General features: G+C 36.9%; 1 protein-coding gene across 2 annotated transcripts; it reads right to left on the reverse strand.

The window, feature by feature from the left end:
- Positions 1 to 837: 837 nt before the first annotated feature.
- On the reverse strand, positions 838 to 12850 carry LOC107817733 (uncharacterized). Of its 2 annotated transcripts, none has more exons than XM_016643602.2 (5): positions 12680 to 12850; positions 12088 to 12565; positions 9216 to 9411; positions 7265 to 7396; positions 838 to 1253 (listed from the first exon to the last, which is right to left on the reverse strand). In XM_016643602.2, the coding sequence occupies exons 2-5, from the start codon at positions 12408 to 12410 to the stop codon at positions 1131 to 1133; spliced, it is 774 nt and encodes a 257-aa protein (XP_016499088.1). In that variant the 5' UTR covers positions 12411 to 12565; positions 12680 to 12850; the 3' UTR covers positions 838 to 1130. The 2 variants fall into 2 exon arrangements, with proteins under 2 accessions (XP_016499088.1, XP_016499093.1); XM_016643607.2 differs by having other exon boundaries at positions 12653 to 12791.
- Between the last annotated feature and the right edge of the window lie 7214 nt (positions 12851 to 20064).

Below are 20064 nucleotides of genomic sequence, written 5' to 3' on the forward strand. Positions count from 1 at the left end.
TAAGGACCAACTGTCCTTAAATATTGAACATGTAAGTCAAATTTCAGGACACCTGAACTTTTCAACTTGAAACTCAAGGTTCAGGACCAAGTGTTTTTAACTTTTTCAAAACAATTTGCAAAACAATTTGCAAAACTATGACAATATGTGCTTAATATACAGAAGAACAGCAACAAAGTTAAGGACATTGTGTCCTTAACTTTTTCAATTCAATTTGCAAAATCAGGACACTATGTCCTTAATATTATGTGCTCAATTTTTATAGAATTATCACAGGACGCGATGTCCTTAACTTTATCAATCAAGAAATTCAAACAAAAATATCAAATTTCTACTTACTGTATAAAAATCAATAGAAATTGGAAAAAGTATAACTATGACGAAATAAAAATCAACAGAAACACATAAAAGTATAACTTACTGTAAATATATATATCGATTTTTGGATGAGAATGTTGAATTCTATAGTTTGAAATCGGAAGAGAATCTTCTGCAATTTCGACGATCACAGTGAAGTAATTTAGCGTTGCTGCTGCTGATCGTTAATAAAAGCGTAGGTATAAGTTGTAGCAGAAGGGTATTTTCATCCAGTCAGGTATAAGTTTATTAAACCAGTGGCTAAAGACTAAAGACATTTAAAACACTGCCTTTAAAATAAAGACAGGTGTTGTTAGTGACTATTTGTGCACATCGCCCTTTTTTATCAAGACTAGCTAGGCCCAATTATTAAATTTCATAAATAAGAGTACGGTGTATGTTACATTGATCGATAGCATCCCTGTACCTTTAATGTAAATTAAAGGAATATTTATCCTTCTACAGAAGCTTCTAAAAACATTAGTCAAAATACCTTATGAACTGATTCAAGTAATAGTTGAGGCAATATGATACAATGAAATGGCATAACCAGAACAGTTACATTTCCGGGCCCAACGTATTCCCGCCAGAAGAAACCAAAAGAAGTAAATTTAGTAATTCTGAGAAAATTGGGAATACCAGGGAGGCTGAATCAGCACTTTCTCAAGTTTTGAATTAACTCAAGAATTAGAATGCAATAGGACCAACTGGCACTTGGAAAATTGAACTGGCCCCTCATGTTTTCATTTCATCAACAAACAATACACCAGTTTTCACACCCTTTGTTGATATGTATTTTCATGAACCGGAACCCCTGGTCCATATATTATACGGCAACGATCATGGAATGAACCTACTAGTCTAGAGACCACCTCCTTAAAAAACATGTTTGCTACCTGTAAAAGAACAATGCCCCCATGGCTTTTAGTTAGTAAGTTAAGATAAGGCACCTTAATCAATCAACTGAAAAATAAAAGCAGGGTTTCTGAAACTCCCAAACAAACTTTAGTACAAATTATAGCAAAAGCAAAATCAACTCCATTAAGTAAATTCAGCAATCTCATTTTTCATTGTTGAGGTGCCTCTAGTTAGCCAAATACCATATCCAGCCTAAACAGTTCAATTTTCAGTACCCACTCAAATAAAAATTCACAAGTACAGTACTTAATAAAGTATATAACTACTTAGGTAGCTGAGGTTACTAACTTGGAAGAGAGAATTGGCTTATACCCTGATTTATCAAACCAAACAAACAAAATATAAATAGGTGGAACATCATCCAGATTACTGTAAACAAGTGCTAAATCCTCTTATAAATTCACTCCCAGAAGAAAAGAATGGGAAGGATGTTGGAGCTGAAGGAGGGATCCATCTGCTTCATACCATCAAGACAACAACTGAAATGGCTTAGCGCCTCAAAAAGATGAAAATGGTGTCGAGCACCAAAATAGTATCAAAAAGATGGATTATATGTAGTGACTTTTATCAGACGTAACCATCAAAAGAGGAAAATGAAACACAATACTTACTAGATAAACTAATGAATTTAAGAAGCTTTGCACTACAAATAAAGTGAAATAACGGTCTAACTGTGCTGCAAGAACGATATCAAGCACCAAAACATTACCAAACGAAGGAACCATCAGCTTTTATTAGTTGATATAACATAACCAACACAGAAGGAAATTAATCCCATATGTCCAACATTAACTTATGATACTGATGCTCACAATTTAAGCCCATTTTCAGCCGCTTACCCCCAGTGACCCAATAGAAAAACAGAATGCAACTTATCAGAGTACAGCCGCAAAAATTCCATCCTTCTCCATATACTTCCTTTTAGTCCTATGATTTGATGCATCAGCTTATATCGTGGCAAAAGTAGACAAACAATGTGGATTTGCAGAAATAGAAGGTAGGTAGTAAATATTGAGCGACATGCTTCTGCTACTGTGGTGGTAATAGATGAGTCACAGGCCGTGAAATATAAATTTAGAAGATACAAGCTGGGATCATCTTCCAAACTTCCCTGATGGATTTTCTGACCTTCCATGAACTCCAGCTAAGCAATGCATCTTTTACACTTTCAGGCATAACCCATTTGAGACCAAAAGCTGAGATGAACATGTTCCATATGTCTGTAACTGTTGCACAGTGTAACAAAAGATGTCTATTGGTTTCAATAGCTTGTTGGCACATATAGCATCAATTGACAATGTGAAAGTTTCTCCCCGTGAGATTGTCCTGGGTGAGGCATGCTTCATATACGGCTATCCAGCTAAAGCAAATCACCTTTGGTGGTAACTTAGTTCTCCAAATTAACTTACATGGCCAATTGACTACCACTTCATTCTGATCACAAAGGGAGAGATAACCGTACGGGGGCTTAATGAAAGCAAAAAGGGGAAACTTTGAAGTCTCTAATTAAGAACGGGAAAGCTGATATTGTATGTATTCAGGAAACAAAAATAGATGAATGGTCAGATGGGCTTTCACAACAGTTACTGGGCACCAGATGGGCTGGTTGGAGTGGATTACCTGCTAGCGATAGCAGGGGTGGAGTGGTGATAATATGGGACAGGAGAAGCTGGAATTGCATAGAACTTCATCAGGGAATCTATACAATTTCTAGCATGTTGGAAAGTGTTCATGAAGATTTCAGATGGTGTTTTACAGGAGTCTATGGCCCACATACAAATCCCGAAAGAAAAGTGCTTTGGGATGAACTCGCAGCTATTCGAGGGCTATGGAATGAGCATTGGGTGATTGGTGGTGACTTTAATGTCTGCAGATATGAACATGGAAGGCTAAATTGCAGCAGAAGGTCTAAGGCAATGAAAAGCTTCTCTGAAACAATTGATGATTTATGTCTTAATGATTTTCCTCTTCAAGGTGCTTCATTCACTTGGTCCAGGGGTGAAAACATATACCAGGCTTCCAGGATTGATAGATTTCTTATAGCAAACGATTGGAGTGACACCTTCAGGAAGGTGATTCAGATGGTACTTCCAAATGTCATCTCAGACCACAAGCCCATTATGCTGGAGAGTGGAGATTGGGAGGTAAACCCTTCTTATTTTAAATTTGAAAACATGTGGTTACAAGCTGAGGGGTTTCTTGATAAAGTTAAGGGGGGGTGGCAAGGCTACACAGTTAATGGCAACCCTAACTTCATTTTGACTCAAAAACTTAAAATGCTCAAGAAAGATATCTCTACTTGGAATAGAGAAGTATTTGGGAATGTAGAAATTCAAAGAACCAATGCCTTGAATGATCTGTTGGCATTGGAACAAGCTGCAGAGAATAGGGCTCTATCTTCAGCTGAACTCTCCAAATTGGTCGCACTTAAAACTGAAATCCAGAATTTAGCATTGGCAGAAGAGATCTCATGGAGGCAGAAGTCCAGATGACTCTGTCTTAAAGAAGGGGACAGAAACACCAAGTACTTCCAGAGGATAGCTAATTCCAACAGAAGGAAAAACAACATTGATAAACTCAAGGTTTGCAATGACTTAATTGAGGAGAAGGATCAGATTAGGGATGAAATTTTGGGATTCTACCAAAATCTTTATTCTGAGAATGAACCTGGGAGGCCTACTGCAATGAACCTGGGAGGCCTACTGCTAACTTTGAGGGATTGGCAAGCATTACAGAAGAGGAAAAAGCTGAGCTAGAAAAAGACTTCACAGAAGATGAGATCCGAGCTACCATCAAAGCATGTGCTCCTGATAAGGCTCCTGGACCAGACGGATTCACAATGGCTTTCTACCAAAGTGCATGGGACATCATCAAGTCAGACCTAATTGACACCTTGAACCACTTCCACCAGAATGGCAAGATGGTGAGATCTTGCAATGCCTCCTTCATTGCTCTAATCCCTAAGAAAAAGGGAGCTGTGGAGCTAAGAGACTTTAGGTCAATAAGTCTAATAGGAAGTGTTTATAAAATAGCTGCAAAACTTCTGGCCGAAAGGTTGAAGAATGTAATATGGAAGCTCATTTCTGGACAGCAAAATGCCTTCATAAAAGGTAGACAGATCACTGATGCAGCTCTAGTTGCCAATGAAATCCTTGACTGGAAGCTCAAATCAGGGGAACCAGGTCTATTGTGCAAATTAGATATAGAGAAAGCTTTTGATCAGCTCAACTGGAACTTTCTCTTTATGATGTTGAGGAAAATGGGATTCGACGACAAATGGATTAAATGGATGAAATTCTACACTAAAACTGTGAAATACTCTGTTCTGGTTAACTCAAGTCCAATTGGCTTCTTCTCTCCCCAAAAGGGACTTAGGCAGGGGGACCCTCTTTCCCCATTTCTCTTCATCATAGCCATGGAAGGTCTGAGTAACATGCTGAACAAAGCCAGGAACTTACAATGGTGCAAAGGATTTGAAGTTGGTATCAGTCCTAGGAACACTGTGTCTGTCTCCCATCTATTATATGGGACGATACCCTCATCTTTGGGACGATACCCTCATCTTTTGTGGGTCTGAAGAATCTCAAGTGTTACATCTAAATCTAACTTTGCTTATATTTGAAGCTCTTTCAGGTTTACACATCAATATGTTGAAGAGTGTCATTTACCCAGTAAATAATGTAACCAATCTAGAGGGCCTGGCTAACATACTATGCTGCAATAATGGTACCTTACCAACCACATACCTTGGGCTACCGCTTGGTGCCAAATTCAAGTCTACTGATATATGGAGTGGAGTTATAGGCAAAATTGAAAGAAGGCTAGCTAATTGGCAAATGCAATACCTTTCTATGGGAGGCAGACTCACACTCATCAACAGTGTCCTGGACAACCTACCCACCTACCTTATGTCCCTATTTCCCATCCCAGGAAAAGTGCTGAAGCAGATTGATAAATACAGGAGGAACTTTCTTTGGGAAGGAAATAGCAAAAGCCACAAATTCCACCTGGTGAAATGGAAAAAAGTAACTCAACCTAAATCTCAAGGTGGTCTAGGTATTAGAGACCTCAGAATCCACAATAAGAGCATGCTTATGAAATGGTTGTGGAAATATTCTCAAGAGGATCAAGTCCTTTTGAAGGAGGTGGTGACTGCAAAGCATGGTACCAAGAATCATTGGTGTACTAATGTATCTACAACACCATTTAGAGTAGGCCCTTGGAAATATATCAGCAAGCTAGGGGAGGAATTTCACAACAACTGTAGGTTCAAGGTAGGCAATGGAGCAAATATCAAGTTCTGGGAAGATAGATGGTTGGGGGACTCCACACTACAAGTTGAATTTCCTGCCCTCTATTCAATATCCACTTGGAAAAACTCAACAATTTCAAATAACAGAGCCGATAACACATGGAACCCTCAATTCAGAAGAAACTTGCAAGACTGGGAGATACAGGATCTACTCAATCTATTGGAGAGGCTTGGGTCATTCCAAACCAACGACCAGGCACAAGACAGTCTCATTTGGGGTGATAGAGTAGATGGCAAATACTCTGTAAAGGCGGGTTATCTCTCCCTTTGTGATCAGAATGAAGTGGTAGTCAATCGGCCATGGAAGTTAATTTGGAGAACTAAGTTACCACCAAAGATGATTTGCTTTAGCTAGATAGCCTTATATGAAGCATGCCTCACCCAGGACAATCTCACTAGGAGAAACTTTCACATTGTCAACAGATGCTATATGTGCCAACAGGCTATTGAAACCAATAGACATCTTTTGTTACATTGTGCAACAGTTACTGACATATGGAACATGTTCATCTCAGCTTTTGGTCTCAAATGGGTTATGCCTAAAAGTGTAAAAGATGCATTGATTAGCTGGAGTTCATGGAAGGTCAGAAAATCCATCAGGGAAGTTTGGAAGATGATCCTAGCTTGTATCTTCTGGTGTATATGGACTGAGAGAAACACAAGATGTTTTGAGGGCATTTCTACTCCAAATTACATACTTAAGGCTAGATGCTTAGCAAGTTTATGTAGCTGGAGTAACCTTTCACCTGTAAATTCCCCGGAAGCCTTTTTGGACTTTGTTAGCTCCTTAACTTTAGATTAGGCCTTTTGTAATAGAGCTAACAATGTTTTTTACTGCACTGTACATTTTGCATCTTCTTGATGCCTTATATAAAATCCATTATCTTATCAAAAAAAAAATATAAATTTAGGAGGCATAAGATTGAAGCCTTAGGTGTGTTTTCCAATTTTCACATGTTTGGTTGGCCTAAATATTTTGGAAAACATTTTCCTCATGAGCTCATTTTCTTCGAATTGGAGGAAAATGACTTCCCTACCAAAACGAGGAAAAACATTTTCCAAAATTCTCAACCTTCCCCACCCTATTCCGCTCCCCCCACCCCTCCAAACATAGCCACCGCCACTCCGGCCCTTAGACCCCAACCTACCATCCTCCCCTGCCCTTACCCATTTCGTCTCATATAGTGTTTTGCGTACATTATATATTTTTCAAAGATATTTTCTGCTACTTAACCAAACACTGGAAAATAAGAAAATCACTTATTTTCCAAGGAAAACATTTTTCAAGGAATACATATACATCTTCCTTCATACCAAACACCCTTAGTGGATTATTTTTACAGAGAGATAGGAGTATGAAAAGTGATTTACTTGATGTTCAAAATGCATTCCGTGTAGTAAAGGGAAATGATATTTTCAACCCCCGAACTCATGTGGTTTGATTCTTTAGTGCATCAAGCAAATGAAGAACAATTAACTGAAGAATTAATTTGGAATAAGGGACAAGGAAGGTCTATATCAATACAATAAGATAATCACCTAGTGTACCTCAGTCAAGCAAACCCCAAAAGTTTTCCAATATGCAGCAGTGTAATTAGTATCTTCTGAATATTGTTACTCACATAGTAAAATGGCTAAGATGTCAAATATTGTAATATATCGAAATGGAACATTTACCTGTCGATACAACGGAGATTGAAACTTAAAATCCACCAAAAAGTGAAGGTTACAAGATCCTGGAATTGGTCCAGGGTTGAACTCCCAGATGTTAATCAAATGATCAAAAAGGCCAGTATCAGTAGCAGTTGTCTGCAACAATAAAAAAAAAATGAAAGAAAGGTGAATTAGATAATCCAGAATGGTCATTAGAGGTAAAACCATCCAGATTACTTGAACAAACGGATAGATACTCGTTGATGATACCTATATCCTAAAGTTTTAGAACCTAATTGATATGTCATGTACATTTAAATTCTTGTTTTAAAATATATAATAGAGGATAGTAACCTTTCATCCGAGAACCCCAAAAAGTAGACCAAGTAACAAATCATTGTGACCCTCCCGCCACCTTAATTTAAATCCCTATCATCAACATGCTACTTACAAGACACCTGTTAATGGCATAAGAAGAATGAGCCATGGTTTTTTGGTGGATGCATGACCAGCCGTGTCCTCTTCTTTCGGTACTTTCCCCCAATATACACTCTGCCACTTGTTGAAAGTGTATAACGCCAAGACACAGATAGGAAAAGTTCCCAATTTTTTGCTCTTTTTTCTTGAAAATCTTGTTCAGATGTTAAAATTAATTATATGTGATATCAAGTCAGACTTCATAGTAATAATGAAGCCCTAAAAAAACCAAGGCCCAAATGCCAAAGAAACAACAAGCAGAGAAAGGGAAAATGACGCGCAGAAAGGAAGAGAAGCCATCTTGCCTCTAACCTACCTTTAAAATATGTAAAACTATGCTTAATCTTTCTGCTCTTATCAGTTCTATGTGTGCTTCTAGCATGCTCTTCTACACTTCTAATTATCTGTTTTGTATGATTCTTCGAGTTTTAATGTCTCATTTTTTATGAAGTAAGATGTTTTATTCAAAAGGCGTCAAGAAGATGCAAAGTTACAAAAGAACAAAAGTAGCATTGCAGCTAGCCCCTTTACACTGTCACTCTAGAACCAGGGAGCTAACAAAATCCATTGATGTCTCATTTTGTTAGCATACACTCTCCTTCATTCGCCATACAAATTGGGATTCTATCACCATACCGCATATTTTCTAAACAGTACATCAACAACAACAATAACTAAACCTCAATTCAAAACTAGCTGAGTCGCCCATATGAATCATCAATATCCCATCAGTTTCATTTGGGTTTTTTCCCCATTCCAGTACCCAATCTTAGTTTTGCAAGGCAAATTAGGGTTCTCTAAATCTCAAGGTATACATATGCTAGGTCTCCCTACACTGATCTACAATCTCTAACCAAAATAAAAGCTCCTGCCAAATACCGGGCCTAATCTAAGTTTACCAACAATAACTAAACCTTGATCCAGCTGCTTGGAATCACACTAGTTAGAATCGCCTATATGGATAGTTTGCTATATCTGAATTGTTTCCAAAAGATTGCAAGTCCTTTTACAAAACTTCCTTACCTCATCTAAGCCATGAATTTGAAAAATAATGCTTTTTTATGAAAATAATGCCTTTTAAAATAGTAGTTGTCCCCAAAAAAGATGTGGAATTCTGAAGTTGTAAATTTACTAGCTTTTACACTCTCCCCAATCAAAGTCCAACTTCTCAAGAATAAATTCAACGCCAGCTTTTTAGTTATGCTTTTCTCCTTCCATTGACACTCGTAGCTTCAATTAGAAGGCATATCTGCAAATGAACTAACTCTTGATTGGTACCCTCCACTCTAGTAATTGCATGATTTCAAGAATGGAGATACCATTGATCTTACTAAGATCCAGGTGATAACAATTCATGATGATACATAGAATAGTTATTGTAAGAAAAACAGTAACTAAAACATTTTAAAAGAAAGAACATCGAACTAGATTGAAAGAAATGCTTAACCACAATAAATTTAAAAATAATAATAAATATAGATTCATGGGTCAATGTTACCTTGATATATTTTGGTTTGGTTAGTTCCACATGAGACACATAACTCTCAATGAGAAATTTGAAGCCAATTTCTAGCTCAGCATCAAAAGATCCATCTGGATGGCGTCTTAAAATCTCCGACCTTTGACACCAGGGGAGGAAATCTTCATACAAGTCAACAGCAGCAACCACAGCATATAACTGCTCTGGAGAGTAACTAATAATAATGAAACAAGTTATCATTGCAAGTCCAATGACTTCTCTGATAGCGGTAGGGGATTGAAAGACAGTTTTGCGTTTCAGGACTTGAAATGAAGATAATTATCTAGAAGGAGTAATCAGCATGGATCTCTAGCAGATGAAAATCAAACCAAATTCGCTACCAAATTTCACAAAAGAAGAAGAGAGAAAACTGAGCACGCAGAGCGAATCATCAACTCTGCTGAAAATTTTACTTGCTGAAATGCCTACGTTTTCTTGTGTTTCATATAGTAAGTAGTAGTGAAAGTATGGAAGTTATCCTTTCCCTCCTGTAGCTCAAGAAAAATTTGAAAGCAAAGAGTGACTCTTCAACAGCCATACTCTTTTAACCATTAAAAAGTTTGAATAGTAAAAACATGCTGAGATCAAGTCCTACTCCCATAAAGTGCATCCTCATTAATTCTTAAGCAGGAGGAGTAAATTGCTGACTTAAGGAATTGGAAATAAATGGTTTTTAATTCGGTCTTCATTATTCTCTAACCAAAGACGTAAGTATGTTATTTTATTATGTTTCCTTTCACTACTTATCCGTCATGTAAATTACAGAAAATGGGGCCTTTCCTTCCCACGTCTGTTACATCTCATTTGTTCTTTTACCTGTTTCCCATTAAATACCACCATTTACTTTCATTTCTTGTGAAATTGTGTGAATATAAAATTCTTATGCTCCCTTACTGTAATTGAGGGTAACAGACTTTTTTTTATAAGCATAATGTATTACCAAAGGGTAAGCGAATAACAATTGTACTTTCTGGACTATTCAGGAAATAATTAATCACATGGGTCTCTTTTAAATAGCCTCCTCTAAGATGATTGCTCGTACAAAAATAGGTTAGGAGGGCAAGGCTTAGAGGTGGTCTGAATTGCTATTGGTACATGCGGGGCCGATCTAGGATGGCAAAAAACTTGGTTCTGCCCTTGAGAAAAATAATAAACAAAGGAGCAAGAAAACCTTTGGCCTATGTTGACAAGGCATGTTTTCTAGACAATTGTAGCTACAACTTAAAATAATGTACTCTCCTGAGATCTCTCTTTATTCTTGAGAAGTCAGATGGTACAGGATTGTGGATCATCAAATGAGGACATTATTGATTGCACCAATAAACCAAAAAGGTGTGCTGGATATAAGAATTATGATAGTGGTTGAACAAACTGTGTCAAAGCTTCAAAGAATGTTTGTAGCCCTAAATATAGTTATCTAGACAGTTTGACGGAAAAGCAGAGCATACAACATACCAACATAAGCAGTCCCCCAACGAGTTCAATGATATGCATCATCATCTAAATGTATCACAAGGATCATACTAGAGTTATACGACATTACTTACCTTTTTCCAATAAGGAGCTATACGACATTACCATACACACGCTACTAGGCATAGCTATAGTACTAATAAACCTCAAAAACCCTAAAGTAACTTCTCGATTTGGTGTCAACACTAATTACAGGTTGTCCTTTTCTATGTTCAGTACAATTTTACAATGTAAAGATCACGCTTGGAACCTGGATGTGCTAATGACAAGAACAAAAATACATGGAATTGTTTTCCTCTCGTTTGGTAGCAGAAGAAAATACGAAGTAAAAAAAATTGGGAAAATGGTAGGATAAATAAGTTATGTCTTGAAGGGAATACTTTCTTTGGAGAAGGGTGAGAAGACAACAACACCAACAATTATGCCTCAATCCCAAGCAAGTTGGGATTGGATACGTGAATCCTCACTGACCATGCCGCTCCACAATGTACTTGGAAAAAAAGTTTATCACAAAGTAATACTTCACTCTCTTCTTCCCTTTTCTTTCACTTTACCCAATTAGTACTCAGAAATTCTAAGAGTTGTATTTACCTTTTTATTCTTCTTTTCTTTCAATTCACCTTACATAATTGGTACTTAATCCCTTGATAATTGTACCGTTTACATTTATTCTTCCCTTTCCTTCTTTACTTTCCATTCACCTCTCATGAAAATTGATACTTAAAGCTTAAGGGATTTACTTTTCTTCTTTACTCTCCTTATTTTTTCATTCACCTTACCTCACCTAATTGGTACTCAAAGTTTAGAAAGTTGTACCTTTACTTTTCTTCTTTTCCTTCCATTAACCTCAATTGGTACAAAACTTAAAGGTTGTATCTTTATTTCTTCCTTCATCCCACTTTTCTTTCCATGCATTGATCTAGCCAATTAGCAGATGAAGTTAAATAATTGTAACTTCAGTTTTCCCTTTGTAGTAGTCCAGACTGAACATACAATCCCTTAGGTTTTGCCCATGTTTATCGATTTATATCTATATGTATCTTACACATATTACTTATTTGCTCACCATCATATTTTTCTCAAAAATGGGAGAGAAGATTAAAAAAGGGGGAAATGAAAAAAAATAAGTCACAAAACACAAACATTACATCAATAATAAAAAAATAAAAAAATAGTTCAAACTTTACATCTTCTAAAATAATTTTCACTTAGCATTGGATGTATGTTCGTTCGTCACAATAAAAATCATCGTATTAACATAGCATATCTAAACACAACGAATGAACTAAGAACTCAAATTTATCATTCCATTCTACTAATACTAAAATAAATCATGATCGATAATCATAAAAGCTGCAAATTGTAATTAAGGACTTACCCCAAGACACGCCTCTCCTCGTGTATTTTGGATAACATACTCCCCTCTTCCCCATCACCGCAGCCTAAAAATCCTCTGCTTTGAATTAAAGGCCCAATCCTATAAACTTCTCCCAACGATGATGACGAAGGCTTAATGAGCTTGGTACCAGTATCATAACAACCCGGAGCAAGTGAAGGAACACCAGCAATGCCACTCAAGCATCGAACTTGAACATTATTCCCTAATCCCCAACCCGAATTATCAACTCCCGTCCTTTTAAATATGTTCCGATACGTAACTAAACGCCTAATTGCCTTCGATGTTGAAACAAACGACGGCATTGAAGAAGCAATTATTAGAATTACAAAAATACTTTAAAAATTCCTTTTTTTGGTGCTTCTGATGGAATTAGAATCGAAGGCGGACACAATCGGATGCCCTCATAGAGAAACAATATTGGAATTGCTGATAATGATAAATGAATTCTTGACCTAATCTGTGAAAATTAACATATAATTTAGCTGAGCAATAAACAATAGGAAAAAAAAAAGAAAAAAACTTGTAGGTGGAATGGGTAACGAACCCTAATTGAAGCAGAAGAAGAACGTACCAAACTGCGGATAATTCAGAAATTTAGGAGGAGAAACGAAGAAAGGGGAATGATTCAATGTGAATATAGAGATGCAGGCAGAAAACGAAATAGGAAGGTATTTAGTTAATTTATTTATACTTGTCCGTGACGCGATGGAAGCCTTCCCTTCCACCTGTGATTTTTCTCCTCTAGTTTTTTGGGACTCGTGTCCTTCTTTTAGGGGATTTTTCGATTTCTTAGTTTTTTATTTTCCTTCCTTCTTTTTTCCATTAAACAAGGCACTTATTCTTCGATTAGTTAATTTGGATATCCATTCAAAAGCTTGGTCAATTTGGGTTGCCTTAAAGAAAAAAGTATTGTTACACAAAGAATCCGACCGAGTACATTGTTTAATTTTTTTAGTTGGTATATATATATATATAGTTCTTCTAAAAAGAATAGTTTTATTAAAAAAATAAACAAACAAATAAAAATATATTTAAAATTCATTTTCCATTGTAGCAATTGCATATACAAGTCCTTTCTAGAAACAGGAGAAGAGCATATTTTTAATGGAAGGATAGAACTGAAATTGTCACGTCTGAAGAAATAAGATTGTTGATTAGTATCGCGGATAAAAATTAGCCAGCACGGTCTAATAGCCCGTTTGGCCAAGCTGCAAAAATCAGCTTATTTTGAGAAGTATTTTTTTTTTTCAAAAGTGTATTTCTCTAAAGTACTTTTGGTGAGAAGCAGTTTGTGTTTGGCTAATTAGTTTGAAAAGCACTTCTAAGTAGCAATTAGTGTTTGGTCAAGCTTTAAAAAACTGATTCTAAGTATATTTTTCTTAAAAGTGCTTTTCAAAAAAGTGCTTTTGGAGAGAAACTACTTTTTTCTGCTTCTCTAAAATTGCTTCTGCTTCTCCTCAAAAGCATTTTTTTCCTTCCCGAAGCTTGGCCAAACACCTCAAATTGAGGCCAAAAGTGCTTTTGGCAAAAAAAAAGCACTTTTGGCCGAAAATAAGCTTGGCCAAACAGGCTATAAATGAGGTTTAAACAAGGGTCCCCTTTTCTCAATAAAAGTTTAAACAAGAGTCGATACTTATTATTTTTTTAATGCCGAAAATAGATTTATATATTAAAAATTTTTACTAAATTTAAAAGTATAATGAGTTTAGTGCTAAGGATTTTAGCTCAAGTTAGTCAATTTTAAGTCTTGAATTCGCCTATGCTTGACAACCCATCCAAAGAATTAATACTAATACTCCCAGCTTTACCACGGCAAGAGCTATAAAAGAATGAAAGAAAAATCAATTTGACCTTTGGTTTCCAAAAATAAAAATGAAGAAAATATACAGACACAATCAATTTTTCCATAATAAACCAAATATCAAACTGTCTTATAATTGAGCACGTCACCTAAATTCAACTTCATGTTTGGTAAATTTCGTTACAGAGTGAATAGATGCCTTTTTCCATTTTAATTCTTTACATTGTGAAGAGCCCCTACGAAATGAAATTCATTTGGACATGATTGCCTATTACTTTTGAGTCTCTGGAAAGTTATAATTGTCCACTCAAGCGAAATATAGCGCAAACGCAGAGAAGGTATACAAGTTTTAAAATAATGTTATCACGTTCCTTAACTTTTAACTTAAATCTTAATCATATCTTAGAAATCTAAACAAACAATTTATCGGTCCCTTTCTGTAATATCATCTAACACTTCTTGCTCTCTATTGACTAGTTGGCAAACTAATTCAAAGTTGTAATGGAAAATTAAAATTGTTTAAGATTTGATATTTGCAAATTTATTTGATTCATATGTAATTAGGATCCATAGTCATATTAATATAGGAATAAGTTTTCATGTTTTTAGTAAAATAAATTTTATACTATTATAAATAGAGGTATTGCTATGTTATTTTAAGTGTAGAAAAGTATGAAAGCCGTGAGAGATTTTTGAATAAATTATTTTCCTTTATGACGTGCATTAGGCGAAGCTCAAACAATCAATAGTTAAAATAATTGAGAAAATGTATATCAACTACGTATAATAAAGATTCAAATGTGGAGTGAGAGAAGCTCTACTTTCTCTCTAGTCCTCTTCATCTTCACCTTCTAAAAACTAATGCTACTAAAATTATGATTAATCTCTCACACTCCACCAATCAAACCTCAGATTTCTCCAAAACCATCAGACATCCTTCAAAATCACAGAGACCATAATAATAAGGATGGTATAGGGATCTTTTCACAGCCTACCCCAATCTCTCCATCTCATCAAAAGCCTACACCTTTCTTCAAGGATATGCTACTAGTGAATTCAGAGGAAATTCACATATCCATGCAGCAAGGGGAACCCTACACTCAACCCATACCATAGGACTCCCCAATGGATGACTTAGAACTGGCTCACCCTCATACGCAAGATATGGATGCAATTAGTGAATAATTACAAATCAGCCTATTAATGGAAGATCTCCAATGCATCTATCATTCTTGGAAACATTCACTCATTCTTAAACTTATGAGTAAACGTATCCTCCATTACTACATAAAAAGAAAAAATATAAGAGATACGAAAACCTACTGAAAATTTCACACTCATGGATCTTGGAGCGGATTACTTTATAGTAAAATTTAACAAGAAAGAAAATATGAGTCGTGCCTTGAATAATGGTCCATGGTTCATCAATGGATTCTTCCTATCGGTCCAAAAATGGGAGCCTCAATTTGTGACAAGTGAATCCAAACAACTATATTCAGCGGTATGAATACGATTACCTCAACTCTCAACAAAGTTTTATGATGGCGTTATATTACAAAAGATTGGAAATAAAATAGTCAAACTACTACGGATTGATGCATGCACATCATCAACACTAAGAAGTCGATATGGAAGGTTATGTGTTGAAGTTCCGATGGATTCACCTTGTTGAAGTTTGGCAAAATGCCAAAGTCCCACATTGGTTGGGAGTTAAGTTTGGGGGGGATTTTTCCCCTATAAAAGAAGGCCTAATGTTTAGGATTGAAAAACACCTCTCATTTGCCTTCTCATCTGTTTAAGGCATTTGTATCTTCTCTCTTTAGTATTATTTCACTTGTATTTTTGGAGTGGAATAAAATATTTGGTTGTGTCCGAGGAGTAGGCAAAATTAGCCGAACCTCGTAAATTCTGGTGTTCCCTTTATTATTGCTTTATTGTCTTATTTATTATTTGGTGGTTGTCATAATTTTTGGTATAGTAGTTGTGACTTATTCACACTCTATACATTTGGCTTCCGCAACAATTGGTATCAGAGCCAAGGTACTGTCTAAGTATGCTCTGTGGTTGCAGCATAGTCTGATCTTCCACATCAGAAAAGATTTATCTTGGTAACTGAGTCAAGGTTCTGTCTGAGTATGCTCTGTGGTTGCAGCTTAGTCTGATCTTCCACACCAGAAAGGAAATAATCTTGATTTGTGTCGTCAGCTATTAAATAATATTTGTGTCAAAGATGGGAGACAATAAACAAGAAGAATCTACATCAAGTGTCAACAATACGTCATCATTGGCATCTTCGCTTATGACAAGAATTGTGTCAAATGCGAAATTTGCGGTCGAAATATTTGACGGGTCCGGACATTTTGGGATGTGGCAAGGCGAGGTTCTAGATGTCCTTTTTCAACAAGGGCTAGATCTGGCCATTGAAGAAAAGAAACCAGATGTTATTGGAGAAGAAGATTGGAGAATTATCAACCGTGTTGCTTGCGGTACCATTCGATCCTACCTTGCTAGAGAGCAGAAATATCCATACACAAAGGAAACTTCTGCAAGTAAATTATGGAAAGCACTGGAGGATAAATTTTTGAAGAAAAACAGTCAAAATAAATTGTACATGAAGAAGAGATTGTTTCACTTCACCTATGTTCCTGGTACCACGATGAATGAACATATCACCAGTTTCAATAAGTTGGTTACAGATTTGCAAAATATGGATACAACTTATGATGATGGTGACTTGGCCTTGATGTTGTTGGCGTCACTTCCTGATGAGTACGAGCACCTTGAAACTACTCTACTCCATGGAAATGACGAAGTTTCTCTCAGAGAAGTTTGTTCGGCTTTGTACAGCTATGAACAAAGAAAGCGAGAAAAACAGAAGGGCGGAGAAGGAGAAGCACTATTTGTGAGGGGTCGTCCTCAAAATCAAACGAGGACAAAGAAGGGAAGATCCAAGTCAAGATCCAGACCCAGCAAAGATGAATGTGCCTTTTGTCGAGAAAAAGGGCACTGGAAGAAAGACTGTCCGAAGTTGAAGAATAAGGCCAAACATAACAATGGAAAGGCCATTATGGATTCAAATGTAGCTGATTGTGATGATTCAGACTTCTCATTAGTTACAACAGAGTCATCAACATCATCAGACATATGGTTGATGGACTCGGCTTGTAGCTATCATATGTGTCCCAACAGGGACTGGTTCATGGAATTTCAAGAAGGAGAATATGGAGTCATCCACACAGCGGATAACAGCCCTCTTACCTCATATGGCATTGGTTCAATACGATTAAGGAACCATGATGGAATGATCAGAACATTGATAGATGTTCGATATGTACCGGATTTGAAGAAGAATCTCATCTCTGTGGGAGCCCTAGAATCAAAAGGGTTCAAAATCATTGCAGAAAATGGAGTGATGAGAGTATGCTCCGGTGCACTAGTGGTAATGAAGGCTAATCGGAAGAATAATAATATGTACCGCTATCGTGGCAGTACAGTTATTGGGACAGCGACAGTAACATCCAGTGACGACAAAGAGGCAGAAGCAACCAAGCTATGGCACATGCGCTTGGGACATGCTGGAGGAAAATCCTTGAAAACTCTATCAGATCAAGGATTGTTAAAAGGAGTAAAGGCTTGCAACTTGGAGTTTTGTGAGCATTGTGTCAAAGGGAAACAGACAAGGGTTAAATTTGGTACAGTGATCCATAATACTAAAGGCATTTTGGATTATGTACACTCTGATGTTTGGGGTCCTTCCAAAACACCTTCATTGGGTGGGAAGCACTATTTTGTAACCTTTGTTGATGATTTTTCTCGAAGAGTGTGGGTGTATACAATGAAAAACAAAGATGAAGTGCTGGGAATTTTTCTCAAATGGAAGACGATGGTGGAGAATCAAACAGGCAGGAGGATCAAGTGTATTCGCACAGACAATGGAGGTGAATACAAAAATGATCATTTTAATAAGGTCTGTGAAAATGATGGCATCGTCCGACACTTCACTGTTAGACATACACCACAACAGAATGGAGTGGCAGAACGTATGAACCGGACCTTGCTGGAGAAGGTACGGTGTATGTTGTCCAATGCTGGCTTGGGCAAAGAATTTTGGGCTGAGGCAATTACATATGCATGTCACCTCATTAATCGTCTACCATCTGCTGCTATTGATGGCAAAACACCATTTGAAAAATGGTACGGAAAACCTGCTGTAGATTATAACTCTTTGCACGTGTTTGGCTCAATTGTATATTATCATGTGACGGAGTCAAAATTGGATCCAAGGGCAAAGAAGGCTATTTTTATGGGAATTACTTCTGGAGTCAAAGGATATCGCTTATGGTGCCCTATGACAAAGAAAGTAATATTCAGCAGAGATGTTACCTTTGATGAATTTGCTATGGTAAATAAGGTAACAGAAGATACCAAACAAAATGAAGGTGCTTCTAAGCAGGTGGAGTTTGAGGGAAAATTTATTTTTCCTACACAAGAAGCAGAGGAGGAAACAAATGAAGATTACCCTCTGGAAGGAGAGCCAGTAGAGGAGATTCCAACTCAGGAATCTCAACAACAACTTGAATCAATAGCAACCAGCAGGCCAAAAAGAACAATAACGAAACCTGTTCGTCTCATAGAGACGGTTGCTTGTGCAACCTCAATTGTAGCTGATGATGTTCCTACTACTTATAAAGACGCTGTCCAAAGTTCAGAAGAAGATAAGTGGAGGATTGCCATGAATGATGAAATACAGTCCCTTCATCAGAATCATACATGGAGATTGGCCAATCTCCCGAAGGGAAAGAAAGCAATTGGGTGCAAATGGGTATTTGCAAAGAAGGAAGGATTTCCTAACCAAGTAGATGTTCGCTACAAAGCAAGATTGGTGGCCAAAGGATATGCTCAAAAGGAGGGAATTGATTACAATGAAGTGTTTTCTCCAGTTGTAAAACATTCCTCCATTAGAATTATGTTGGATTTGGTAGCACAATTGGATTTGGAACTAGTTCAGATGGATGTAAAAACTGCGTTTTTACATGGAAACTTGGAGGAGGAAATCTACATGACTCAGCCAGAAGGATTCAAAGTTGCTGGAAAAGAAAATATGGTGTGCAAACTTGAAAAATCGTTGTACGGATTGAAACAATCTTCTAGACAATGGTACAAGCGATTTGACGAGTTTATGTTGCGGCAAGGGTACAAGAGAAGCAAATACGATCATTGTGTGTATTTGCACAAGCTTAAAGATGGTTCCTTTGTATATCTTCTCCTATATGTTGATGATATGTTGATAGCTTCCAAGAATTCGGAAGAAATTGATAAGTTGAAGATTCAACTGAAGAAGGAGTTCGAGATGAAGGATTTGGGTGAGGCAAAGAAAATTCTTGGCATGGAGATAATTAGAGATAGACGTTCAAAGAAACTCTGTTTATCTCAAAAGGAATATTTGAAGAGAGTACTTCAACGTTTTGGCATAGATGACAAGACTAAGCCAGTTAGTACTCCACTTGCTTCCCATTTTAAGCTAAGTACTACTATGTCGCCAATGGATGAAGCTGAACGAGAGTATATGTCAAAGGTACCATACGCAAATGCTGTTGGTAGCTTGATGTATGCAATGGTTTGCACAAGGCCTGACATTTCACAAGCTGTTGGAGTTATTAGCAGATATATGCACAATCCAGGGAAGGAGCATTGGCAAGCTGTGAAGTGGATTCTACGGTATATTCATAATACTGTAGATGTCGGGTTAGTTTTTGAGCAGGAAGACAATCAGTTTGTAGTTGGATATTGTGACTCAGATTTTGCGGGTGATATGGACAAACGAAGATCAACTACTGGTTATGTGTTTACTTTTGCAAAGGCACCAGTTAGTTGGAAGTCTACTTTGCAGTCAACAGTTGCTTTGTCTACAACAGAGGCAGAGTACATGGCTATTACAGATGCTGTGAAAGAGGCAATTTGGCTTCAAGGATTGCTAAAGGAGCTTGGTGTTGAACAAAAAGGTATCACAATTTTTTGTGATAGTCAAAGTGCTATTCAATTAGCGAAGAACCAAGTTTATCATGCAAGGACGAAGCACATTGATGTTCGGTATCATTTCGTACGAGAAATCATAGAAGAAGGTGGAGTCACGGTGAAGAAAATTCATACTACAG

Source organism: Nicotiana tabacum, chromosome 16 (genome assembly GCF_000715075.1).
Source record: "Nicotiana tabacum cultivar K326 chromosome 16, ASM71507v2, whole genome shotgun sequence".
Taxonomy (NCBI): Eukaryota; Viridiplantae; Streptophyta; class Magnoliopsida; order Solanales; family Solanaceae; genus Nicotiana; species Nicotiana tabacum.